This window comes from Salvelinus fontinalis, chromosome 14, assembly GCF_029448725.1.
Source record: "Salvelinus fontinalis isolate EN_2023a chromosome 14, ASM2944872v1, whole genome shotgun sequence".
NCBI classification, from domain to species: domain Eukaryota; kingdom Metazoa; phylum Chordata; class Actinopteri; order Salmoniformes; family Salmonidae; genus Salvelinus; species Salvelinus fontinalis.
Window position 1 is genome coordinate 30,976,014 of NC_074678.1, and position 26,869 is coordinate 31,002,882.

A 26,869-nucleotide genomic window follows, 5' to 3' on the forward strand; every position below is an offset into this window, starting at 1 on the left:
GTGTACTTTCCTGGTGATAAAAATTACTTAAAAAATAACTTGTCTGCAGTACAGTTTATTAGTGAAGGTAAGGTACCCAGGTTCAAACAGCATTTTGGTTGAGGTAGTTCAACTCTACATTTCTATAGGCCTACAGTACCCTATAGTAGAGTCAATGTATGGCACATTACTTTCAATGATCCAATCAACGGTTCTTTGATGACACAAAAACATATGGAAGCCGTGTGCCAATTATTTAATAAAAATGTTTAAAAAAGCTAAATAGTCCAGTTGCAAATTAATCCCTGGGGATTTCTTACTGTACAGTACATTATTAAGTCAGTATAACATTGTCTAAAAAAACACCATGCCTCCAGATACTTCTTGAAAGGATGGCACAGCACAGTAGCGTGACAAGCAGAGTTCCAGCACACACAGGCTCCACCAGAGACCCATCACCAAGTGGTATCTCCAAACTCACAGGATCCTGCTCCTAAAAAGAAATAAACATTTGGGTAAGTGGATTCAAGTCATTTTCATATTCACAGTTGGTTAATTTTGAAACATTGTTATTGAAAATAAACAAGTTAGTTACTAAGTACGATGTCATAAGATGAATGCACCAATTTGTAAGTCGCTCTGGATAAGAGCGTCTGCTAAATGACGTAAATGTAAATGTATGATAGTAATGATACATTCAACACTACGTTGCATGACATCCGGACGTGATTGGGAGTCCCATAGGGAGGCGCACAATTGTACCAGCGTCGTCCGGGTTTGGCCAGGGTAGGCCGTCATTGTAAATAAGAATTTGTTCTTAACTGACTTGCCTAGTTAAAAAAATGTGTTCTCCAAACATCATTTACTGTAGCTAAAACACACATAAATGTATGTGGACAGCCCTTAAAATGAGTGGATTTGGCTATTTGCCGTTGCTGACTGGTGTATAAAATCGAGCACACAGCCATGCAATCTCCATAGACAAACATTGGCAGTAGAATGACCTTACTGAAGAGCTCAGTAATTTTCAGCCTGGCACCGTCATAGGATGCCAATTTTTCAACAAGTCAGTTTGTCAAATTTCTGCAAATCAGCTGCCCAGGTCAACTGTAAGTGCTGTAATTGTGAAGTGGCAACATCTAGGAGCAACAACAGTTTAGCCACGAAGTGGTAGGCACACAAGCTCACAGAACGGACCAACGAGTGATGAAGCGCTTGGGGCGTAAAAATTGTGTGTCCTCGGTTGCAACAATTATTACCGAGTAACAAACTGCCTCTGGAAGCAATGTCAGCACAATAATGAAATGGGTTTCCATGACCGAGCAGCCGCACACAAGCCTAATGTCACCATGTGCAATGTCAAGCAAAGGCTGGATTGGTGTAAAGCTCGCCGCCATTGGACTCTGGAGTAGTGGAAACGCATTCTCTGGAGTGATGAATCACGCTTCACCATCTGGCTGTGTGGACAAACAAATTGAGGTTTGGATGCCAGGAGAATGCGACCTACCCAAATCCATAATGCCAACTGTGAAGTTTGGTGGAGCAAGAATAATGGTCTGGGGCGGTTTTTCATGGTTCGGGCTAGGCCCCTTAGTTCCAGTGAAGGGAAATATTACCGCTACAGCATACAATGTCATTCAAGACGATTCTGTGCTTCCGACTTTGTGGCAACAGTTTGGAGAAGGCCCTTTCCGGTTTCAGTATGACAATGCCCCAACGACAAGCAGTTGTCCACATACTTTTGGTCATGTAGTGTATGCGACAATGTCATTGGCTGATAGATTTACCTGTTGATGTTGGATCTCAAGCCATTGGCATATGCTTAAATTGTGGACAGTGCAGGGTGAGTCCACAATTTTGTAAGGAGGGAAGGAAATGAGCTGTGTACCTTAAAACAAAATAAAAACTAGTTATAATGGTAAAAACAAGCATATTTGCCATAAAATAAGTTGGTCCACTTCCAATAACCAAAGGTTAATATTATTTACAGACACAGCATAATCTCCCTGAAGGAAATTGGTAAGTATGGTCATGCGTAAAAGGTATAAACACGATAACGCACATGTATCTGTCCTGAGTATTAGCTTTGGAAGTTTAATTTCAACAAGTTCAAATCTCTTCCCTGCAAGAGAGGGCTTGTGATAACGGCCATGGATAGGGAGTGTTGCTTTGAGACTTCCTTGGTCCAGAGCAGGATACACAAGAACAATGAATTCCTCAGATGTGTGTGCTGGAGCCTCCAAATCAACCTCTGAACCCAAAAGCACCTAACAGAAAAAGATTATCAAATGTGTTACTTAGCATAGCATGTATTAGGTTTGGCCTAACATAGATCTCAGAATTGGCAGATGGAGTTGGGTATAATAATTTTATCCTGTACTTTTCTGCACTGTGGTTGTATAATGCTACGGTCATTGTCATTTTTTACCTGTAAACCAGTGTCCTCTTTCAGAGATGCAAGTTGGTATTGATCAATGTAGATCCCACTGGGTAGTCTGTGAACCAGCAGAGCCTCGAGGCCATCTGGAAAACCAGGACCGAAGTAAACTGTGGTGACCAGGTCTCTAAAAACACAGAGGGACCATACTTCCTAACATTAGAAACAGTTAAAAAGTAAACAGCTTCTCAAGTCTCAAATGTGCGTCACCCAATTACAATTGTCAATTTACTTGCACGTGATAGGACCAGGTACAATGTTGTTGGTCCTATCAGATAAACTGGCATACGTTAGCCCTATGCTAACCTCACCAGATAGGCTGATGCAGAATAATCAGTTATCAAATATCTTACACTTTATATCCACCAACCAATGGCATTTCTTAAAATAGGCCAACCTTGGTAACCAGTGAGATATTTTAAACCTACAAATTCTGGTTTACTTTTGTTCCATTGGTCTCTGTCAAAATGCTGTGTGACAATATTGCATTGATGCATCCTTGAATAGACTACAAGCTACTAGTACTAACAGACAACATGTTTGCATACATTACAAAATCCCAGGCTTCTGCCTATCTATTTCACACACGTGTGCTTTCACAGCAATACAGATTTAGAAAGAATCAGAAACCCAGCCGTGAGCTGGGCAGTGATGCATGCCTAGCAGACTGGCTAAATGCCTTTCATGCTCGCGTCGAAGCAAGCAACACTGAAGCATGCATGAGAGCACCGGCTGTTCCGGATGACTGATCACTCTCTCCATAGCCAATGAGAGTAAGACCTTTCAACAGGTCAACATTCAAAAGGCTGAGGTGCCAAATGGATTACCAGGACGTGTACTCAAAGTATGCGCGGACCAACTGGCAAGTGTCTTCATTGATATTTTCAACCTCTCCCTGACCGAGTCTAACACCTACATGTTTCAAATAGACCACTATAGTCCGTGTCCAAGAACACCAAGGTAACCTGCCTAAATGACTACTGCCTCGTAACACTCACATCTATAGCCATGAAGTGCTTTGAAAGGCTGGTAATGGCTTACATCAACACCATCATCCCGGAAACCCTACACCAATTTGCATACCGCCCCAACAGATGACGCAATCTTAATCGCATTCCACAGTGTCCTTTCCCACCTGGACAAAAGGAACACCTATGTGAGAATGCTGTTAATTGACTACATCTCAGCGTTTAACACCATAGTGCCCACAAAGCTCATCACAAAGCTAAGGACCCTGGGACTAAACACCTCCCTCTGCACCTGGATCCCTGACGGGCCAACACATATTGTGTTACTTGTTTTACTTTAGTTTATTTAATAAATATTTTCTTGACTCTCATCTTTACCAACAATGCAGTTAAGGGGTTGTAAGTATTTCACGATAAGGTCTACTACACCTGTTGTATTCGGCGCATGTGACAAATAACATTTGATTGTACAACATGTAAGTTTATATTTGTACACTCGTGGTCTTGTCAAATACCCGTAATTTACCCTTACTGCTATGACTAAAGTCTTGTTCACACTGCAGACCTTAAATGCTCAAATACTGTGTACGTTTTGGATTACTGACTGTCCAAACAGCAAGTTGTAAGTGACCAAATCAGATTGGTTGTGTCATTTGCAGACATGGCTACGCTAGTAGTCATAGTAATGATGGGTGTGTGAGCAGTGGTGTAGGCTGATTGGTGGTGGTGCTTGTGCCTCCTATCACTTAGAAGTTATGGAGCAACTAGCAAGCTAAGGTGACAATGCCTGCCATGGACTTTTCCCAGTTGCTTTGAGTGTTCAAAATCAGTGTATGAACACTTAAAGCCTCAAAGGATAAGATCCAACTTTCAAAACACGTCCTTTTCAGCTAACCACAGCAGTCAACTAGCTAGCTGTTAAATTTCTAGTACGTTCGCCATTTTTTTGTAAACAACTAACATGCTAGTTAGCTACCACACGTTCTTGTCAAAATAACAGTATGCCAAATAAGTCTAAATACCACTTGAGGGCAAATAAATCAGATTTGACCGTTCAGACATGTTGCATGGCCAGGAATCAATGGTGGTTTGAAATATCCGATTCCATGTGCTTTTTGGCTGTTCAGAATGCAAAAGAAAATCTAAATGTAGAATCGCATAGGATTCAAATCCAAAATAGGATGAGTCAAACTACCAGTGTGAATAAGGTTTAAATTAGTGGTGTGATCCACTAAGACGGTAAGCCCAGAGACAGCAAGGTACGACAGCCTTGAGTTTCAATCCCCCTCGAGGCAAGGTTTTTATTTGAGCGAAAAAAGAAAAGAAAAATTCCACTCTTGGACCTCCAGTCAAATAACGCATGTGAAAAAGTAGAGGATTATAAAAATGCATATAAAACGTTATGAATAAGTGTAGCCTACACGTCTAGTAGTGATAATTATTTATGTAGCAGTGCCAGTAGCCTGTGTCGTCTGCAAGAGGGACTCCAACAGGAAGCTCCTCATGAAATGCATTTGTAATCTTACATTTACAAGGTTTTGCCTGAACTTCTCTTCACAACACACTACCACAATTAGTGTAGGCCTACATTTAAAAAGGGTAGCCTAAGCCTACAGTGTGCCACCCCGCCAAGCATTGTGAAGTGAGCAATTTATGTTGTTTAGTAAATATGGTTTTACTGTGCTTTTAATAGGCTATTTTGGGAAAGAAGCAGACTTGCTCTTGCAAATTGCTGTATGTAAAACAGGGCTACAACATAGGCCAAATTACCGGTCAGGGAAAGTTGACAGAAACTGCATTGGTGGTGTCACTTTGGCCGGTTATGATAACATTGTTGCACTGATGCCTTGTAAATACACTGAACAAAAATATAAAAAACATAACACTTAAGGTGTTGGTCCCATGTTTCATGAGCTAAAATAAAAGATCTCAGAAACGTTCCATATGTACAAAAAGCTTATTTCTCTAATTTTGTGCACAAATTTGTTTATATCCCTGTTAGTGAGAATTTCTCCTTTGCCAAGACAATCCATCCACCTGACAGGTGTGACATATCAAGAAGCTGATTAAACAGCATGATCATTACACAGGTGCACCTTGTGCTGGGGGCAACAAAATGCCACTTTAAAATGTGCAGTTATGTCACACAACACAATGCCACAGATGTCTCAAGTTTTGAAGGATCGTGCAATTGGCATGCTGACTGCAAGAATGTCCACCAGCGCTGTTGCCAGATTGAAATTGATTTCTCTACCATAAACCGCCTCCGTCGTTTTAGAGGACTTAGCAGTACGTCCAACTGTGCTCACAACCGCAGACCACATGTAAACACGCCACCCCAGGACCTCCACATCCGGCTTCTTCACCTGCGGGATCATCGAAGACCAGTCCCCCAGATATCTGATGAAACTGTGGGTTTGCACAACCAAAGAATTTCTGCACAAACTGTCAGACACTGTCTCAACTGCATGATTGTTGTCCTCACCAGGGTTTTGACCTGACCGCAGCTGGGCTTCGCAAACAGACTTCAGTGGGAAAATGCTCACCATCGATGGCCACTGGCACGCTGTAAAAATGTGCTCTTCACAGATTAATTAATGGAGTGGGACACCATTCCACAGGCCAATCAACAGCCTGATCAGCAAATGCTAAGGAGAGGTCGCCTTGCATGAGGTAAATGGTTGTCATTTCAGATATTAACTGGTTTTCTGATCTACGCCCCTACTTTTGTATTTTTTAGGTATCTGCGACCAACAGATGCATATCTCCATCCCCAGTCATGTGAAATCCATAGATTAGGGCCTAATGAATGTATTTCAATTGACTGATTTCCTTATATGAACTGAAATCTTTGAAATTGTCACATATTGCATTTATATTTTTGTTCAGTGTAGTTGCACAGGACAGAGAGATGAGCACAGTGAAAAAAGATCCAAAGGAATTAACCAATTGAAAAATGGAAATCACTTGCGCAATGAGGCAAGCAATGACTTCCTGACGGGTTGACCCCAAGTTGGGAAGGTAGGCAGCAACACCTCCGCCACCCTGATCCTCAACACGGGGGCCCCCACGGGGGTGCATGCTCAGCCCCCTCCTGTACTCCCTGTTCACCCATGACTGTGTTGCCACGCACATCGCCAACTCAATCATCAAGTTTGGTCCCTTAACACAGACAGCGTGGTGAAGGCACAACAGTGCCTCTTCAACCTCAGGAGGCTAAAGAAATGTGGCTTGGCCCCTAAGACCCTCACAAACTTCTACAGATGCACCATTGAAAGCATCGTCGGGCACTGCACCATCCACAACCGCAGGGCTCTCCAGAGGGTGTTGCAGTCAACGCATCACCAGGGGCACACTGCCAGCCCTTCAGGACATCTACACGCCACGGTGTCACAGGAAGGCCAAGAATATCATCAAGGGCCTCAACCACAGCCTGTTCAGCCCGCTACCATCTAGAAGGGGCATCAAAGCTGGGACTGAGAGACAGCTTCTATCTCCAGGCCATCAGACTGTTAAACAATCATCACTAGCCGGTACTCTACCCTGCACCTTAGAGACTGCTGCTCTATGTACATTGAACACTGGTCACTTTAATAATCTTGACATACTGTTTCAACCACGTTATATGTATATACTGTATTCTAGTCATGGCTCATCCTATAAGACTTATTTTAAATGTTTTCTGGATTGTGTGTATTTATTTCTAGGTATTACTGCACTGTTGGAGCTAGAAACACAAGCATTTTGCTGCACCTGCGATAACATCTGCAAATCTGTGTACGTAACCAATAAACTTTGATTTGACATGCTCTAAAAGATGTGCAGGCTAAACAGCATTGGCTGTTGAATTGCTACATTTTGTTTATTATTTACAGTTGTAAACACACCCTGAAAGCACAGAATGGTCTTGTGTAATCACCTTATTAAAAATGCCCACACCAGTACAAATACTTATTCGAGCTAACAGAGCTTACCCACGATTGATGTTGCACTATGATTTAAAGTCAACAAGTCATAATTGTAGTCAACGTATGATATATTTGGGATGAAGTAACAAATTCGAACTGCCCACTTCGTGCAAATCTGTGTGAATGTGATGTATTTTCCTATGTAAGGCATACAAATTATTTTCAGCCTACGTTTAGTTTCATGGCTAGGTTTTATTTGAATGTTAACACCCATCAGCATGGCATGGTTTACATTTTAGTCATTTAGCAGACGCTCTTATCCAGAGCGACTCACATAAACATTTAGGGTTAAGTGCCTTGCTCAAGGGATTCAAACTAGAGGTCGACCGATTATGATTTTTCAACGCCGATGCCGATACCGATTATTGGAGGACCAAAAAAGCCGATACCGGTTAAATCGGCCGATTATTTTTTATTTGTTTGTAATAATGACAATTACAACAATACTGAATGAACACTTATTTTAACTTAATATAATACATCAAAATCAATTTAGCCTCAAATAAATAATGAAACATGTTCAATTTGGTTTAAATAATGCGTGTTAGAGAAGAAAGTGTTAGAGAAGAAAGTAAAAGTGCAATATGTGCCATGTAAAAAAGCTAACGTTTAAGTTCCTTGCTCAGAACATATGAAAGCTGGTGGTTCCTTTTAACATGAGTCTTCAATATTCCCAGGTAAGAAGTTTTAGGTTGTAGTTATTATAGGAATTATAGGACTATTTCTCTCTATACCATTTGTATTTCATATACCTTTGACTATTGGATGTTCTTATAGGCACTTTAGTATTGCCAGTGTAACAGTAACAGTTCCGTCCCTCTCCTCGCCCCTACCTAGGCTCGAACCAGGAACACGTCGACAACAACCACCCTCGAAGCATCGTTACCCATCGCTCCACAAAAGCCGCGGCCCTTGCAAAGCAAGGGGAACAACTACTCCAAGTCTCAGAGCGAGTGACGTCACCGATTGAAACGCTATTAGCGCGCACCCCTCTAACTAGCTAGCCATTTCACATCGGTTACACCAGCATAATTTCGGGAGTTGATAGGCTTGAAGTCATAAACAGCTCAATGCTTGAAGCATTGCGAAGAGCTGCTGGCAAAACGCACGAAAGTGCTGTTTGAATGAATGCGTACGAGCCTGCTGCTGCCTACCATCGCTGTCAGACTGCTCTATCAAATATCAAATCATAGACTTAATTATAACATAATAACACAGAAATATGAGCCTTTGGTCATTAATATGGTCGAATCCGGAAACTATCATTAGGAAAACAAAACGTTTATTATTTCAATGAAATACGGAACCGTTCCGTATTTTATCTAACGGGTGGCATCCATAAGTACAAATATTCCTGTTACATTGCACAACATTCAATGTTATGTCATATTTACGTAAAATTCTGGCAAATTAGTTCGCTACGAGCCAGGCGGCCCAAACTGTTGCATATACCCTGACTCTGCGTGCAATGACCGCAAGAGAAGTGACAATTTCACCTGGTTAATATTGCATGCTAACCTGGATTTATTTTAGCTAAATATGCAGGTTTAAAAATATATACTTCTGTGTATTGATTGTAAGAAAGGCATTGATGTTTATGGTTAGGTACAGTCGTGCAACGATTGTGCTTTTTTCGCAAATGCGCTTTTGTTAAATCATCCCCCGTTTGGCTTAGTTGGCTGTCTTTGTTAGGAAGAAATAGTCTTCACACAGTTCGCAACGAGCCAGGCGGCCCAAACTGCCGCATATACCCTGACTCCGTTGCAAGAGAAGTGACACAATTTCCCTAGTTAAAAGAAATTCAGGTTAGCAGGCAATATTAACCAAATATGCAGGTTTAAAAATATATACTTGTGTATTGATTTTAAGAAAAGCGTTGATGTTTATGGTTAGGTACACATTGGAGCAACGACAGTCATTTTTCGCGAATGCGCACAGCATCGATTATATGCAACGCAGGACATGCTAGATAAACTAGTAATATCATCAACCATGTGTAGTTAACTAGTGATTATGATTGATTGATTGTTTTTTAAAAGATAAGTTTAATGCTAGCTAGCAACTTACCTTGGCTTCTACTGCATTCGCATAACAGGCAGGCTCCTCGTGGAGTGCAATGTAAGGCAGGTGGTTAGAGCTTTGGACTAGTTAACCGTAAGGTTGCAAGATTGAATCCCCGAGCTGACAAGGTAAAAATCTGTCGTTCTGCCCCTGAACAAGGCAGTTAACCCACCGTTCCTAGGCCGTCATTGAAAATAAGAATGTGTTCTTAACTGACTTGCCTAGTTAAATAAAGGTGTAAAAATAATAAAATCGGCGTCCAAAAATACCGATTTCCGATTGTTATGAAAACTTCAAAATCAGCCCTAATTAAATCGGTCGACCTCTAATTCAAACCAGTGACCTTTCTGTTACTAACCCAATGCTTAACCTCTAGCCAAAAAGCCTTGCGTCCACTTGGCCACCTGAGCCATGGAGCAAATTAAAATAGAATAACATTAGTTTGCACCTCTTAACTATTTCTATTGCGGATTTGCGGCCGCAATTATGGAAGATGACAAATCCAGAACCAGCAGGCTAATCTTTTGAATAGATTGTCGTAAAATAAACAGCAACAGATAACATTAGTTAGCAAGATAAGGATAGCATACTAGCTACACATTTGCTGATGTTTATCAACTCCAGATGTAATTCGTGAATACGTATAAGTGGTCTTCGTCATTCTTCAGGAGGTGGAACCTAAACATGCATTTCCTCTCTAGAACAGGAAATTACAACAAAATAGTGGCAGCATCTTCCTCTGGGGGTGGATCCTTTAATTAGGCATAGAGCGTGCAATAGAATGCGTTGATTGGCAGGTGTACTGTAGAATGATAAACTTTCCTTTAGTGTGGAACTCGCCTGCGTGGGTTCGAGTCCGGACTCGCGATAAACTTCTTTAAAATAATTAAACACAGTTACTGGAATCTGTAGGATGATAATGCTCTTATGAAAAGTGTTTGTTCAAGTCCATCTACGTTAATATTTGTAATTGGCTGATGCGTTACTTGATCCAGATGACAGTGATTATTTCCTGGTGAGGTCAGCCGAAGATTATGGATATACTGGCAAGATACAGGTCTTTCTGCCCTAAAAATGGGAGTCGTTGTCAACAAAGCAGCACGGTGGGCTGTATATCTATCGCATATCCTGTCTTTGGATTGGTGGATACATCTGATTATTGTAATCTTTTTTGAATATTCAATGAGGGTTGTTGATGTCAACCGCCTGTATTCGATGGAGATGCTATGCTACTAGTCTTGTGCCATGAATTTGCGTCGAGACAACGGCAATATAAAGTGTTTTCCCTCAAAGTTACCGGGATGTCACGTGTCCTACTTATCAGTACACTCATAACAACATAATAAGCATTATGGATTTTTTTATTTTTTATTCGACACACTCATTGACCTCCATATAAAAATTCCTCGCTTGGTGGGCGAAACACAGAAATTATACAGGACTAGTAAAGACCCAGTGCACTACCTCTGAGGAAACAAAACGAATATATTTAAATATTTTTTTAATTAAATTTCAGGGGGTGCAGCAGCACCCTCAGCACCTCTACTTCCCATGGCTATGGTTCGCATAGGTCTAACGTGTGCCAGGTTATCCAATGGAATCAGTTACAATGTCGACAATTTTAATTGTCTGATGCAGATTGAGAAACTGTTTAAATGTAACTCTTTCTAATGTTCACAAGTATGGCCCCAGAGTAACCAAAGATTGGGATTAGGTGTCAAAATCAGATGTCAACATCTTTCAATTGCATTTATTAGCTATGCTCTTGGTAACCTTGCAGACATCTATTCGCCAGACGGTCATCTTACACAGTTAGTTACCTGTGAAAACCATTTTTGCTGACATCCATCGTTACTGATACAGTCTCCAGCCATGTCATGGACAAACCACAGCTGTTCTCGTCTGCAAAAAAAAGGTCAGAGGCTTTGTACATCACATGACAAACTAGCAGCCATCTAAAAGCATAGGGTCAGTGACTGTCTGTGTGGACATTGTTGGTTGACAATTTGCCAATCCAGTGTGGCTCTGCTGTTTGCACATAACTTCATACATTGAAGATACATCATCGATTCATGCCTATCACGATTAGCTACTGTGCATAGCTACCTGTGAAAAAGACTGGCTTAACGAATGGCATGACACATTTGACGTGTAACGTTAACTAGCTGGGAAACAATTTTCACGTCACTTCGATACCTTTACTTTTTTATAGCAGGTTTAGATAATTAATGTACCAGGTTAGGATACGCAGGTCAATGTTAGCGAAATGCTATCCTAGCTAAGTTACCTGCTACGAAAAATCACTTTGTATCGAAGTGGCGCTAGCTAACGTTACATTAAGTACCTAACATTACTAGCCATCGCCCTCAATGAACATTGCCGTATTTATTCAAAATTACTTTCTTTGATGTGTTATCATTTACCTGCTTGCGTTGATCCAAAAAGAACCAAGTAAACAGTACATGTGCTGAAAAATACAAACATGAGTAAATTGCCTTCCTAAACCCTGGGCGACGCTAGAAATGTCAGCCAGCTACGTCATGTGTTTACGGAAACAAACTGAAATTAAGGACCCATTCCAATATGTGGTTCATTATGAAACCAGATAAATATATATTATTCTCATATTCAAATTAATTGCGATAACTACATAAAAAATCTTAACGGTGAAGACATTTTTTTTTTACCTACTGTGAACAAAAGTAGAAGCCATATTCACCCCATAGCGTACAGGCAATTGGAGTGTAGCCCAGGATTTAGACGAGGTTTGTGAGAAACTAGCTGGGTCGATTCGTTAGATTTTTTTGCGTGCCTGCCTTTCTGTATTTTGTTTATTTTCAAAACTCAAGATAGTATGCATGGCAAACATGTTTGCGAGCTAATTACCTTGCGAGGTACTTTGATAAATCTACATAAAACGTTCGTATAAGTAAAATAAAATACTCAACAATGCCTTTTGTGGCTAAACGATGCGGTGTTCAATTCAGCCCACCTTCAATCGTTTTAATTTATGAAGGTAATATTAAGGATACAAACAAGATGCGTAAAAGAATCATACCTGTGAGGAACTTCTCGAAATGTTCAGGTAGGAAAATTACACAGTACACTGCTTATCACAGAAAGGATGAGCATCCCCTAGTCCAGCATTTTCCAAACTCGGACCTGGAGACCCCAAGGGGTGTTTGGTTTTTGCCCTAGCACAACACAGCCGATTCAAATAATAAAAAGCTTGATGATTAACGTTAGTTGACTATTTGAATCAGTTGTGTAGTAACTGGGAAACGCTACCCTGGTCACCGTTGTTATGGAGAGCTTTCAGATGGCATAGTGATCTCCCAAGTTATTTTAGTGCCAGATCAATACATATGGCAACACATTGCTATACTTACTAAGTTGTCCAATGCAACAACTGAAATTCTAGATGGCCAACCCACGAGGCAAATAGATCATAGAAAATGCTTTCCCAACTAGTATTTGAGAGCTGCAGTGTGTGCAGGTTTCATTACAAGCCCAGCACAAAAACACAAGAGGAACACCTGCACTCTTCTTGAGGATTTATGGTTGGTGACCACCACTAAATGGTGTTTTACCCATATAGATACTAAAAACATGAGGTAATCTAATTCTATTTCACCCACAGACTGCTGCATGGCTGCGGAGAGAATGAAGCACCATATTCGGCACAGGGCATACCTGGAGAGTGTTTCATTGGGGCAACTGGAGAGGCTTCATATAGTGCTTCGGGATCACATGCAGGGCCACAGCCTGGAGCACACTCTAGCCTCCCTCCGCCTGGACCCTGAGGAGGACCTCAACAAGCTGGATGATGAGGAGCTTGCGCGCAAGAAGGCCCAAATGGACAATCTCTTTGAGCACAACCGAAGGCGGAAAGATGACCCTGACTTTGTCTATGACCTGGAGGTGGAATTTAAAGAGGAGGTTGCTCGGGAACCATGCAGCTGGGATGAAGAGGAGTCTGATGATGGATTTTAAAAGAACACAGATCAGACTGGGAGTGTTTTAGTTTGTCAACAAAGCACCCTACCTGATCTTTAGTGATTGAACAATACTCATTCCTTTGCACAGGGCAGTTGTTATTCTGGCCCTTTGCTCAATTAAGCCATCAACAACAACCATATCCAACTGGACATGGATAAAAAAAAAAAAAAAAAAAAATAATATCCTTACAGATGCTATTGAAATATTGAATAGTTGTACATGTTTATTGATATGAAACTTACATTTACAAAATACAAATACTTTGTCTCCTTGACCCTCTGTTTCAACAGCATTATACTTGTACAAGATTTATATATTCACAGTAAACTAAAGACAAGTTTATGCTAAACCCCTAAGAATTATCTAAAGTAACAATCTTTGGAAAGTAATATTCTTGTCACATGTCATTGTCAACATTGTAGCCTATATCAAGTACAATAGTATTTTGTGTAAGGTTAGAATAAAAAGTAGCACATGCAACAACTATCAAATATCATCTGAATCTCTCTACATTTAAAATTTTAGGTCAACAAAATATTAAAAAGCAATAGCAGTGTTTTTTTTACAGTGGATAGTAGCTCAGAATCATTAACGTTCAATTTCTTCAAATAACCAGGTTTCTATCCAACCATTTCATGCAGATTAATTACCTGAGGCATAAAAATAAAAAAAACTCACGACAGGCCTCATGGAAACGGTACATTTCCCAATGTTGCCAAAACAAAATACGCAAGACAGTGGGATATTTTTTTGTTGGTGAAAAAGACTGCCACAATTGCGTTGGAAACGTTTTTACGCACAAATATTGACATGTAAAAACCCCAGTAAGCTTGAAGTCATGCAATGAATGATATGTTTCGTTGTTCTACTAACACGAAGTGAAAAAGCATGCAGAGTTTATCGGCAGATAAGTTATGACGAACTTTAACTTATTTCACAAACATCATGGTGTTATGGTGGTTAAGTGGACGGCAGGTAGCGGTTAAGCCTAGCGGTTAAGAGCATTGGGCCAGTAACCCCAAAATTATCCCAGAATCCAAAAAAGGTGAAAAATCTGTTGATGTGCCCTTGAGCAAGGCACTTAACTCCAATGGCTCCTGTAAGTCACTGGATAAGAGCATATGGTGATGATATTTTGTGGAAATTTGCATGAAGCTCAAAGGCTATAATCTGAATGATGCTGGTCAGTGCTTGGCTGCTTATTATCAATTAAAAGTGATCTGGATTTTTTTATATATCTCATCATATAACCTACCCTGTCCGAACTGTCTATTGACCATTATCGCAACAGTTTTTGTGACAACCACCAGAAGTTTGATGGAAACACCCCTCTGGAGGGGAAAATGCAGTTTGTATGCAGATTTTAGAATATATGCATGAAAATCAGTCGCAAATTGGCTGGAAACCTAGCTACTGCTGGTCTTTCTTCCGTACTTTACAGCAGTTTGAATAAGATATCTTTGGAACACCATTCCCCAGAATTTTTTTGTTTTTATCTAAGCATTGTTAAATTGCTAATGATTTAATGGTGAGCAGTTGATTTTAATTCAAAGTGCTTTAATGCTTGCTGGTTATGTTGGCAAAGAAATCCCAGTAGCTTCCTAAATGTCTGACCATTATCACCATCATACATTCAAGAGCGGGCAACTGCTTTTGACAGTCGATATAAAAATATAGTACACCTTTTACCAGATAGCTTATTAGTCCAAGAATGGACGGAGTGAACGTTTTTGTTTGCTTGGTTTAAGATTTTTTGGCAGGATTCAAGATTGTTGTATACAAAATTTCTGCATGTGTGTGCTTGAACCCAAGAGGTAGCTAGGTAACTAAAATGCAGACACAAATGAGATCGTATCACTTGAGTGAGGACAGAATAAAAAAAATTGAAACTAAAACATGGAGAAAATGTTAACAGCAGTTAAATTTGTTTGTCAAATACTAAAACCTTTACAAATTTCAAGTACTTTGAATAAAAGCTTTGTATTTAGATCATCATATTTATGCACAGCCATAATAGAAAGGGAAATATTTTTGTAAATATATTACACTAATTTTACTACAGACAAAAACATTTATAGAAAAGTACTTAAGAAATATATCATTTTTTCTTCTTATCCTGGGTGCATCGTGGACAAAACCTGAAAGAGAATAGACTAAATACAAGATGTACAAAAAAGTAATGCGTGTAATCACCAACTTTGTAAAAGATTCACCTACCATTTTCCTTTTGGCTTCGTAGCAAGATCAACACAAGCAAAGTGAAACCACTCAATTGGGCACTGTTTGAAAAGTGAAAATATTGGTAAGAAGACATTCAGATTACAGTAATCTTTCAATTAACTTCTTGGATCTACATAAAAATGCCACTAATTTCAAAGCATTCTTTGGAATAACAAGACAACCAATAAAAACTTACATCAGGGTTATCACATCCAATCATCTCTCCATATGACACTTGATGGCACAAGCAGTATGTTGGCTCATTTGGATCAACTGGCATGTCCAAAACATCTGACGGTTGCATTGGCAGGAGAGCGTCACTCAATTCTGGGCTACAGATATTAATGGGTTAAATGACATTGAGTTAGAGTAAAAACCAGGCAGACACACATACATGGTATTTTGTTTATACAATCTTTTCTATACCTGTTTTTAAGCTTTTTCTTCCTGGGAGAATCCTCATCCGATGATTTCCTGCCTCTCCCCTTGGGTCCACGCTTCTCCCTCAGTCCCCGACCTTCACCCTCTGAAGCAGATATTCACAGATGTGCACATGGAAGTTAGTTACATGGCGTAAATGTGCTGTAGAAGTATTTCCCACCGACAGTCTCCCTGCTTACTCTTTAACCCTCTTCCTTCTGGACTGTCATAGCCGCTCACTTCCAGCTTCTCCTTCAGCTCATTCTCAAATCGGGCCAGGTCTGCATCCAGCCTGCGGATATGCTTGTCCACCTATGACATGCAAACAATTAGATTGGTCAATAGATTATGCAAAACCAACAGTATGACACTAATTTGTACTCAAATGACAGGTTTGGAGCACTATACAACCAATAGTGAAAGTATTGACATCTTTATGTACTCATGACAGTGTTGGAGCACTGACCATTTCATATGTCTGCATGGCAAGCTGCACTTTGTCATCGCTGAACTCTTTGCACTTGCTGTAAGCACTCTGGATCTTCTGCAGGTGCACAACCCTCTGTTCCGTAGCCAAGTTCCTTACACTTGAGATGTACTCCTCTGCCAGCTTGTCGATCTCTCCTTTTTTCTCTACACATTTGCAGGACAATTTAAATACTGGAAAAGGAAATATGCTGAACAATATAATAGTGATGGGCATGAAACCATGTTGTAAATCAGGTGATCAAAACTAATACAATTTGTAATGTATTTTTTGTGTAGTTTAACTGATGTCAATCTCATGTTTTGTACCTTCAGTTCTATTGTCCAGGTCCCGCATCAGTGAAAAGTTCCTCTGTAGTTCACAGGGCAGATTCTCGATACCTTGAGGAATACGTCATGATTGTTAAACGCAGTCATCAGTAACTACAATATTTCATCCTCAGAACAAGATAGGATTTGATGGTAACACACAGCTGACAGCTCATGGTTCATGTTCACTTTTCTACAATGAATACACTGCAGTCTGATGACAATACTAGATAACAGGTGGCCACATACAAAATGGATAATGTTAGCCAGGTAGCTGGATCACAACACCTGTACTACCAAAATAACTTCAACCTAAACGTTTTCCCCCATGGAAAACAAGGTTGTCACTAGTAACCACGGCCACACACAAAAATACAAATTTAAAATAGGATTAGGCATGTTAAAAGTGTGGTTAAGGTTCATTTTAAAATCAGAAGAAAAATTGTAGAAATAGGCAGGGTTTAGCCATAATTATTATGACTGTGGTAACTAGTGACCCCCAAAATAATCTTGTTTTACGGTAGAGGATAGCTTTATATTATCTTCCACTCCCTTAAGACATTTGGCTTTGGTGATTTTTTCTGTAAGGCTATTAAGACTATACGAATGGTAACAGCTCTATCAAACTGAAACATGGCACCTCACCTAGATTTGAGTTAGGACAACCTTTCCTTATTTCGCTCTCGATCTCACTATTTTTATTAATCACACAACTTCTTACAAATTCTTTAAATAATAGTCCTGTACAAGGCATTTCCATAGCTGGTAAAGAAATTATTATAAGCCAGCTGGCTGACGATACTACAATTTTTCTGAAAGACGCTAGTTAGATTCCCATATCGATCAATGTGATAGAATCCTTTTCCAAAGCATCTGGTCTATATGTGAACTCATGGCTGTCAAAGATTGTGTGACACCCTCATATTATGGTATTCCAGTGAAAGAAGAACTTACATATTTAAGCATAACCATTACTAAGGATCAGAAGTCTAGAGGCTTACTAAATTTTAACCCTCATTAAAAAAAACTAGAAGAAGCTAAATCAATGGCTACATAGGGACTTATCATTAAAAGGAAGAGTCCTAATAACCAAGGCTGAAGGTCTAGACTAACATATGCTGCTCTATATTTATATCTTGACGGTAAAATAAGCAAAGCGATAGAAAGTTGAAAAGCATTTGGTCTGTGGAGAAACATTACATTAAGAAAAAACTGATATAATGGAACACTTGTGTATGGTGGGCTGAATTTTCTGAACTTAACTACCTTAAAGAATACTTTTAAGATCAATTGGATAAAAGAATTCCTAAGAAGACCCACTTCTATGTGGAACTTTATTCCTCATCATGTCTTCTCTACTTTTGGTGGCCTTCATGTTGGTTTGCAATAATAATATTGACAAAATTCCAGTGAAACTCTGCTTTTCATCAGGTTCTCTTGTCATAGTCCTTAATTTATCAGCATAATTTTTCTCCACACAGATATTATATATGGAATAATCAGGACATACTGTATAAAAAAATAAATCTTTGTTATAAGAATATTGGTTCCGAAATATCCTATCGGTGAGCCAACTTGTAAATTAAGTGGGTATTTTACTTAATTATAAGGAATTTATCACTTAACTAGATCCCTGTAACACCTAAAGATTTTGCAATTGTTTTAGATGCCATTCCCTTAGGGGTTGCTTTATTATTCCGGAACGTGTCGAGACCTGACTCTCAAAACATACCTACAATTAACCCGGTTGACTCATTAGTAGGAAAGATTTGTTTTTCTTTAAGTCCATTCAACAACAATAGAGCTAAACGAGCCTTGTGGCAACAGGTTTTATCTATACATTATTGGAATGGTTTTACTGATAATGTCTGTTGGGAAAAAGTTTGGATGTTGCCACACACATACCTACTTATTAACAAAATGAAGGAAGTTTACTTAAAAATGATTCATAAATATTATCTTGCCAACCACTATATTAAGAAGTAAAAAAATAAAAACAAATTAAAATCGTAACTTTTGTAATGACCACCCAGAAACAGTGCTGCATATTTTTTTTGCATTGTATTCATGTAAATGGATGTGGCAAGACATCAGTAGATTTATAATTGAACACATTTATGAAGATGTTACACTATTATGGAGAGATATGCTGCTTTGATTCTTTACTTATGATAGAAATAAGTTGAAACAATTTTATGTAATTAATTTCATTATTCTTTAGACCAAATATTATATTTCAAATTTACAAACAAATTTTTTTTTGAAAAAAACTTGAAAAAACAAATGTAACTATATTTTAAGACACTTAAAAACAATGTCAACAAAAAAAAATAGAATTATTAATGTGTATATTCCCCTTAAGGTCCTTGTGTAATGTGATATTGTACCCCCTAGCCCAAATGTCCATTATATATCTATCTATACACACACACACACACACACACACACACACACACACACACACACACACACACACACACACACACACACACACACACACACACACACACACACACACACACACGTGTTTCCCCATGTACTTTTTGTATTGATTTGTTAATGATTTTTTTTTATAAATACGATTATTTTGGCAGATGTGGAACTGGAATTTGGTTATACTTTGTGCTCGTGACGCACTTTGAAATCAAACATTCCGCCCTGTGTACACCTGACTCGCCGTATGAAACGAGGTTGCGCGGCTGCCGTTCCCCGCCAACTTGCCAAAGTTACATTGAGGAAAGCGCTCGCTGTTCAGGGAAGTTGTCAATCATAATTCGGAACGTGGCTATAGCAAACTAGCAAGTACTATCAAACACATTTTATGATACTGGCATGCACCACTGAGATTAATGTACATGTTGCCGTTTAGTAACTAGTTAGAACATCATCGGTTACTGGTTTACTGCTACAAAATAAGCCAAGACAGCGGAAAAATAGCCCCTCAGTGCGCAAGCTAACATTAGTTCTCTATAGATAAATTCAATTTATGGCATTTCATCTAACGTACAACTTCAATACCATAGTTACTAGAAAACTAACAACAACAATAGTAGTAAACTAACTAGTTAGTAATGCCGAGAACTTGTAATCTCGCTAACGACACAACATGTGTGGCTAGCTCGCCAAGCTATCTAACGTTAGTTTAGAAGTTCGAGACTGAAAAACAAACACGATTGGAAATGTAGCCAATTAACAACTGTTCACATTACGTTAGCTAGATACTCACTGTCGAGGTAATGTTCCAGGTATATTGCCGTCGCCATCTTTTCAATTGTATTTTACAGGACTAGCTAGTAAACATGTTTTTTTGCTAACTAGCTTAGCCGAACGCTAGATACGTTTCTAATTCATGACGTCCTCAACTTTCATTGGCTTAAAATACAGGTTTGAATATGTTCTTCTGATTGGATAACTTTAAGGTGTGGCTCCTTCATATTTTAATACGCTTCAAACAGTAAAGATCATACACACATTATTATTGTAACATTACGAATAACTACTAATATGACTATTTGTCTTAGATAAAGTAATTTTGCTTTTCACAAGCTCAGAACGCCGTGAGGTAGTACGTAAATATTGAACTACATTTTTTTTATCGACTTTAAAAAAATGTATACATGTCTGGTTTGATGACATAAATATGGTGGTTGTCAAAGTTACACGAGATGTTAATTCAGTTTGTTTGTCTTGGCTAGCTAATGTGTTTGCGTTTAAATAATGCAGCCAGGGTTGCCATGTTCGCTGTTTTTCTGCATTTGGGCTACTTTGAAAATATTGTTGGACTGCGCCCGCCATGGCATTTCTCTTAAAAATATATACAAATATTTCACTGTGACATGCTGTTGCTGAGTGAACGTTAACAACACTTCAGCAGGCAATTTAGTCCACGATTGATTTTTATTTATTTATTTTTATTTATTTTACCTTTATTTAACCAGGTAGGCAAATTGAGAACACGTTCTCATTTACAATTGCGACCTGGCCAAGAGAAAGCAAAGCAGTTCGACACATACAACAACACATAGTTACACATGGAGTAAAACAAACATACAGTCAATAATACAGTGAAAAATAAGTCTATATACAATATGAGCAAGTGAGGTGAGATAAGGGAGATTATCTATATATATATATTATATGATTGAGTTACGTGAACGAGGGAGACAGGTCAGCACGTCGTGACAGCTCTTTACCACAGATAGGAAGAACAATGAGACCGATATTTCACCGAATGTATAAATATGAAGCATCCGCTTGGCGTTACAGTGAGAGGAAGCCCATTCACCGGGAGCAAAATAATCATAGTGGGCAGAGCCAAGCATGAGCTAGCGAGATCCTATTGGCGCGGTCTAGCATTATTTGCATATTTATGTTAGAGAACGCCTACTCTGTGTAGTGAGCGTGTGCAATAACTCAATTCGCCCTTGCGCTCATTCTACACAACACAATATTTTTTTACTTTCGCGAACTGGTATAGTCTACAAACCTTAGTCCACTCTGCTCATAACATATTTTAGTTTTGGGAACAGAAAACTGTAATGAAATCAAATATTTAATCGATGAGAACATTTGCACAATGTCGGCCAAAATCCATCTCGTTCCATCTTCTTACACTGCCACGCAAGGAAGCCACGCTTTTTAAAACTACAATTCCCATCATTCTAATTAAGGACCGGTCAATGTATTGACTATGCAACCACCATATAAAAACCACAGAAGAAGAAGAATGATATTGATTATGCCATTCAAAACAAGGCAGTTAGCTAACGTTTGTCGTCTCAGGGCTTTGAAAACAGCGTTCCACAATTAGTTTTTTAGATACAGGTATGGAATGTGTAACGTTAGTCATATTTTAATCTCTAGAAATACTGTCAGCACAAACTTGAAAGTAACGTTATAGTTTTACCAAAGGGTCAAATGCCAACGTAAATAGGTCCGCTAGCTAGGTAACGTTACAGACAGTACTAACTTAGCTAGTTAGCATACCCGGCACTGTAAACAATGAGTGTAGATAAATATAGTAAACTTCCTCTCTGGTGTAGGCAGTGCGTGTTGTGATTAAGCAATAAGGCACAAGGGGATGTGGTATATACTCCGCGTTGCGTCGTGCATAAGAACAGCTCTTAGCCGTGGTATATTGGCCATATACCACAAACCCCCGAGGTGCCTTATTGCTATTATAAACTGGTTACCAACATAATTAGAGCAGTACAAATACATGTTTTGTCATGCCTGTGGTATACGTCTGATATACCACGGCTGTCAGCCAATCAGTATTCAAGGCTAGAACCACCCAGTTTGTAATCGTAGATATAGAACTGATATAAACTACAATTCCCATCATTCTAATTAAGGACCAGTCAATTTATTGATTAAATCAGCTACAGTAGCTAACTAGATTGGGATCAGTGATGGTTTAGGAAGGTACATTTAGCTAAATGGATTTCGCTATATGCAGTAAGCATTTTTTGTTTCCAAATGTTTCTATGTATTCTATTTTCAGAGTGACCTAAGGATGTCGATTGTGAAAAGTGGCTTCCTTCATCGGCAGAGTAAGTGGAGCTGTACAGCACACAAATGTCACAAACCTGTTAGCCATGCATCATGCTTGTCATGTTTCCAACTACCAATGTAACAGGTACTAGGTGTGGTCAAGAATAAGTTGGATTTCTATAGTTGAATGTTTCTTCATGACACTTCACTGCATTTCCTCATGGAGTTTTTCCACATCACGATGACCTCATTGCTCTTTGACTTTGGGGCTTGTGTTTGCACTAAGTGCTACAATATTTTAATACAATTGATGCAGGCACTATTCTGCGGCGGTGGAAGAGAAACTGGTTTGACCTGTGGTCTGATGGGTGGCTGGTATTCTTTGATGACCAGCACCGGCGAGATATGGAGGATGGGATCCACATGAGAGTGGACTGCATTAACATTCGCAGTGCAACTGCATGTCAAGGTACTTGACTACATCTGTTATACTTTTCTATCCTATCCTCTCAACTAGACCTAGGATAGTTTATCTGCACCAACCCATCAATCACCTGTTCCATCCACATTTTCATTGTCAATAGATCTGAACCCACCAGAGGGCAGGAGTCAAAATGCCCTGCTCCAGATAGTCTGCAGAGACGGACGGGTCATCAGCATTTGTGGAGACAGTGCCGATGATGCTTTGTAAGACAGCTCTCCCATTGTAATCAATATTACTGTGGTTAGTTGTGTCTATATTGGATAGCCTGCTGATAAGTCATGTCAATTCTTGTTTTCCCATTGTTGTTTCAGTGCATGGACCATGGCTTTCCAGGATGCCAGAATCAGCTCTGTGAGTTTCTACTGGTCTGCCAAGACCCCCAGCCTTCATATCCTAGTCTTCTTATTGACAGTGTTAGATTAGTATACTATTTTATTCACATTCAAAACATTCCATAGAGATGATCTATATTTTAGGTGGTCGCTCATCCTCAGATTGACTTTGCGCAGAAGATTGTTGCTTCTGCCTCTCCTCCGTATTCGGAATATGGTCCTCCACCTCCGGTAAGTACATGTGAGCCTGCTGCTTATCCTTTACATTTGTGAATATACTTTGAGCAGTCAGTGTTGCACAGTGTCTTATGCTATTTCACTTGGAATTCTGTCTTGACATTTACACTGAACAAAAATATAAACGCAACATGCAACAATTTCAAAGATTTTACTGAATTACAGTTCATATAAGGAAATCAGTCAATTGAAATACATTCATTAGGCCCTAATCTATGGTTTTCACATGACTGGGAACACAGATATGCATCTGTTGGTCACAGATATCTTTAAAAAGGTAGGGGTGTGGATCAGAAAACCAGTCAGTATCTCGTGTCATCACCATTTGCCTCATTCAGCATGACACATCTCCTTAGCATAAAGTTGATCAGGCTGTTGATTGGCCTGTGGAATGTTGTCCTACTCCGTATTCCCTTAATGACTGCAACGTTTCTGGATATTGGCGGGAACTGCAACACGCCGTCGTACATGTCGATCCAGAGCATCATAAACATGCTCAATGGATGACATGTCTGGTGAATGTATATAGACCATGGAAGAACTAGGGCATTTTCAGCTTCCAGGAATTGTATACAGATCCTTGCGACATGGGGCCATGCATTATGCTGAAACATGAGGTGATGACGGCAGATGAAAGGTACGACAATGGGCCTCAGGATCTCTTCACGGTAGCTCTGTGCATTGAAATTGCCATCGATAAAATTCAATTGTGTTGTTTATCCGTAGCTTATGCCTGCTCATACCATAACCCCACTGCCACCATGGGGCTCTCTGTTTACATCAGCAAACCGCTCGCCCACATGACGCCATAGATGCTGTATGCCATCTGCCCGGTACAGTTGAAACCAGGGTAAATCCATGAAGAGCGCACTTCTCCAGCGTGCCAGTGGCCATTGACGGTGAGCATTTTCCCACTGAACTCGGTTACGACGCCAACTGCAGTCAGGCCAAGACCCTGGTGATGACGACGATCACGCAGATGAGCTGTCCCGAGACTGTTTCTGATAGGTTGTGCAAACCCACAGTTTCATCAAGCTATCTGAGTGGTTGGTCTCAGACAATCCCGCAGGTGAAGAAGCCGGATGTGGAGGTCCTCGGGTTGCGTGGTTACACATGGTCTGTGGTTGTAGGCAGTTGGACGTATTGACAAATTCTCTAAAACTACAGAGGCGTCTTATGCTAGAAAAATTTACATTAAATGCTCTGGTGGACATTCTTGCAGTCAGCATGCCAATTGCATGCTCCCTCAACTTCAGACATCTGTTGCATTGTGTCGTGACACAACTGCACATTTTAGTGGCCTTTTGTCCCCAGCACAAGGTGCACCTGTGTAATGAGCATGCTGTTTAATCAGCTTCTTATTATGCTACACCTGTCAGGTGGATGGATTATCTTGGCAAAGGAGAAATGCTCAATAACGGGGATGTAAACATATTTCTGCTCAATTTGAGCAAAATAATAATTTTGTGCATTTTGAAAATTTCTGGGTTCTTTTTTATTTCTGCTCATGAAACAGGACAAACACTTTACATGTTGCGTTTTTTTTTCAGTGTACTTACCTTGATTTAGTGAAACCATTGTAAATCCTTAGTTTATAATACATCTATATAACATGGTGTTTGTTATATATTGTGCTTTAGGATACATGCTTTCTAGTTACGGTGGTGGTGGTGGTGGTGGTACTCTCCCATAGTGACAGGTAATTTCTGCCTTTCCAATAGGTTTATGTCCCGGACACTTATGGAGGCTATGCCCCAGCTCCTCCTTTCCATGGCACACAGATAATTTATTCAGCTGATGGGCAGCCTTATGCAGTTGCATACCCCTATCAGTACCAAGGTATGCACTGGGTGAATGCCCACTTTTAAGTCTGCAAGGTTACATTGATAATTACATTGATTTAAATGTTTCTTCCTCCTTTTAATGGATGTCATCTTTCAATTACTATTTTAGCAATATAGAAGTTTCACCATTCTAACCGCAGTTCATATTTCCCACCACGGTTTGTAGGAGCATATCCTATGAGGGATCCCCAAGGAATGGACCAGGTTATTGTTCACGAGCGTCAACGTGATGATGGAGGAGACGTGGCTCTCAGTATGCTTGCTGGAGCTGCGACTGGATTGGCTATTGGGTCTCTCTTTGTCTTCTAGTGTCTTCATTGGAACAGCTTACAACGATACCTATCCCTAACTGACACGCAACATTCCCACATTTTGGCAGCACTGCAGCTGCATTTCTGTAGCCATGTGACAGAGATGGAGGAGTTATGTGTATGTGATGGTTGGGCTTTGTTCACCTATGAGGCTTGATTGTGATGTGCCAGTAGATTACTCCTTTTGTGTCCTTACCAAAGCTTTTGATGTATATTAACATTGTAGCGCTTTCTATTAGGCACAGTAGCTATTTTGCAACTTGCCTTTTTTTGTTTGAAGAAACACAAAATATGTGATATTCTAATGCACATCTGAAGAAAAGGTTTTGATATATTTAAACTTATTTTATCTTTTTCAGGTCTAGCAAATGTAAAGTCTTCTAACTGATGCCTCATATAGTAGAGTGGTCATTAAGAGTGGGACTAGAGTTTTTTTTTATTGGAACATGCCTGAGCTTGTAAAATCCTGATTCTTCACTTTACACATCTGTCTTAAATCCAATGTCCTCTTGAGGGTTTTCACTAGATTTTACTTGCCTTCATTTGTTGTTATTGTCATTCCTTGAACATGGAAGGATATTGGATATTTTTGGAAGTGAATCTAGGATCTGTTTTTTTTTTACTACAGTCATTATTGCTTGGTTTTCCTATTACTTCATTGTCAGCTGTTGAACCATGTCTTTTGTTTTATCTCACCTCATGTGAGAGGTGAGGAGATGCATGTGTAAACTAGAGTATGCACAAACATCAGGCTAATCTTACATTTAGAAGCTGCTACAACAGAGAACTGAATGATACTCCTTGACATTTCAATTGTTTTGACTTTACGCCACTACTAAAATCATTTTTAAATATGTGTCTATTTTTCATGTTACTGATATTTATTGACTCATTACATTGTGCTCTTTGGTTAACTGGATACGTTAATATTTGATTGGCCTCATTTGTCGCTGAACACATCAGCGACTGTTTTTTCACCTTTTATATTCAATTTCAAAGTCTTATTTAACTCCGTTACACCACCTTGTATAGACATTTGGAATACTAGATTGTGTTTCCTTTTTTGACATGAATGTTGTATACAATTGATAACAGATTATATTTATTTGATATCAAATGAAGTAGAGCTTGATGGGGCAAACTGCTTTCATCTAATCACAAAACCATTATACCTTACATTTCAAATGGAAAACATTTTGTTATGCAGAATTAATGAGGTGTTTATTGCTCTTTAGCGATTGTATGACATTTTAACAATTTACTTATTAAATTATTAAATCCACATGAATTCACTTTGGAAACTATTTGTGAATCCTAGCAA

General features: G+C 39.4%; 4 protein-coding genes across 7 annotated transcripts; 2 read left to right on the forward strand and 2 right to left on the reverse strand.

Moving 5' to 3' along the window:
- Positions 1-39: 39 nt before the first annotated feature.
- pigx (phosphatidylinositol glycan anchor biosynthesis, class X) lies at positions 40-12,577 on the reverse strand. Of its 2 annotated transcripts, none has more exons than XM_055861296.1 (6): positions 12,472-12,577; positions 11,234-11,315; positions 2,408-2,543; positions 2,042-2,246; positions 1,767-1,867; positions 40-472 (listed from the first exon to the last, which is right to left on the reverse strand). In XM_055861296.1, exons 2-6 carry the CDS (start codon positions 11,290-11,292, stop codon positions 314-316), a joined length of 660 nt encoding a protein of 219 aa, XP_055717271.1. In that variant the 5' UTR covers positions 11,293-11,315; positions 12,472-12,577; the 3' UTR covers positions 40-313. The 2 variants fall into 2 exon arrangements, with proteins under 2 accessions (XP_055717271.1, XP_055717270.1); XM_055861295.1 differs by lacking the exon at positions 12,472-12,577 and adding an exon at positions 11,837-11,969.
- Positions 12,025-13,686, forward strand: cep19 (centrosomal protein 19). The gene is made up of 2 exons (XM_055861302.1): positions 12,025-12,498; positions 13,054-13,686. The coding sequence occupies exons 1-2, from the start codon at positions 12,363-12,365 to the stop codon at positions 13,404-13,406; spliced, it is 489 nt and encodes a 162-aa protein (XP_055717277.1). The 5' UTR covers positions 12,025-12,362; the 3' UTR covers positions 13,407-13,686.
- On the reverse strand, positions 13,610-20,215 carry ing5a (inhibitor of growth family, member 5a). The gene is made up of 8 exons (XM_055861298.1): positions 20,074-20,215; positions 16,848-16,919; positions 16,519-16,685; positions 16,253-16,364; positions 16,059-16,158; positions 15,829-15,964; positions 15,630-15,691; positions 13,610-15,550 (listed from the first exon to the last, which is right to left on the reverse strand). The coding sequence occupies exons 1-8, from the start codon at positions 20,108-20,110 to the stop codon at positions 15,511-15,513; spliced, it is 726 nt and encodes a 241-aa protein (XP_055717273.1). The 5' UTR covers positions 20,111-20,215; the 3' UTR covers positions 13,610-15,510.
- LOC129810613 (pleckstrin homology domain-containing family B member 2-like) lies at positions 19,586-26,836 on the forward strand. Of its 3 annotated transcripts, none has more exons than XM_055861300.1 (8): positions 19,586-19,649; positions 22,351-22,399; positions 22,657-22,809; positions 22,925-23,027; positions 23,136-23,175; positions 23,301-23,387; positions 25,115-25,232; positions 25,404-26,836. In XM_055861300.1, exons 2-8 carry the CDS (start codon positions 22,363-22,365, stop codon positions 25,544-25,546), a joined length of 681 nt encoding a protein of 226 aa, XP_055717275.1. In that variant the 5' UTR covers positions 19,586-19,649; positions 22,351-22,362; the 3' UTR covers positions 25,547-26,836. The 3 variants fall into 3 exon arrangements, with proteins under 3 accessions (XP_055717275.1, XP_055717276.1, XP_055717274.1); XM_055861301.1 differs by lacking the exon at positions 19,586-19,649 and adding an exon at positions 21,294-21,671 and having other exon boundaries at positions 23,319-23,387; XM_055861299.1 differs by lacking the exon at positions 19,586-19,649 and adding an exon at positions 21,297-21,671.
- The last annotated feature ends 33 nt before the right edge of the window (positions 26,837-26,869 follow it).

Bases quoted from the DNA above. Each gene is read 5' to 3' on its own strand.
- ing5a (XM_055861298.1), bottom strand. From the start codon at position 20,110: ATGGCGACGGCAATATACCTGGAACATTACCTCGACA. The intron at 16,920-20,073 runs GTGAGTATCTAG...GTATTCCTCAAG, and splicing joins CCTGGAACATTACCTCGACA to GTATCGAGAATCTGCCCTGT. The intron at 15,551-15,629 runs GTAGGTGAATCT...ATTCTCTTTCAG, and splicing joins ACGAAGCCAAAAGGAAAATG to GTTTTGTCCACGATGCACCC.
- pigx (XM_055861295.1), bottom strand. From the start codon at position 11,897: ATGTTTGTATTTTTCAGCACATGTACTGTTTACTTGGTTCTTTTTGGA. The intron at 11,316-11,836 runs GTAAATGATAAC...TTTTTTTTGCAG, and splicing joins TTTTGGATCAACGCAAGCAG to ACGAGAACAGCTGTGGTTTG. The intron at 2,544-11,233 runs GTAACTAACTGT...CTGTGTTTTTAG, and splicing joins AGCAAAAATGGTTTTCACAG to AGACCTGGTCACCACAGTTT.
- LOC129810613 (XM_055861300.1), top strand. From the start codon at position 22,363: ATGTCGATTGTGAAAAGTGGCTTCCTTCATCGGCAGA. The intron at 22,400-22,656 runs GTAAGTGGAGCT...CAATTGATGCAG, and splicing joins TGGCTTCCTTCATCGGCAGA to GCACTATTCTGCGGCGGTGG. The intron at 23,176-23,300 runs GTGAGTTTCTAC...TCTATATTTTAG, and splicing joins AGGATGCCAGAATCAGCTCT to GTGGTCGCTCATCCTCAGAT.
- cep19 (XM_055861302.1), top strand. From the start codon at position 12,363: ATGCCTTTTGTGGCTAAACGATGCGGTGTTCAATTCAGCCCACCTTCA. The intron at 12,499-13,053 runs GTAGGAAAATTA...TTTCACCCACAG, and splicing joins GAACTTCTCGAAATGTTCAG to ACTGCTGCATGGCTGCGGAG.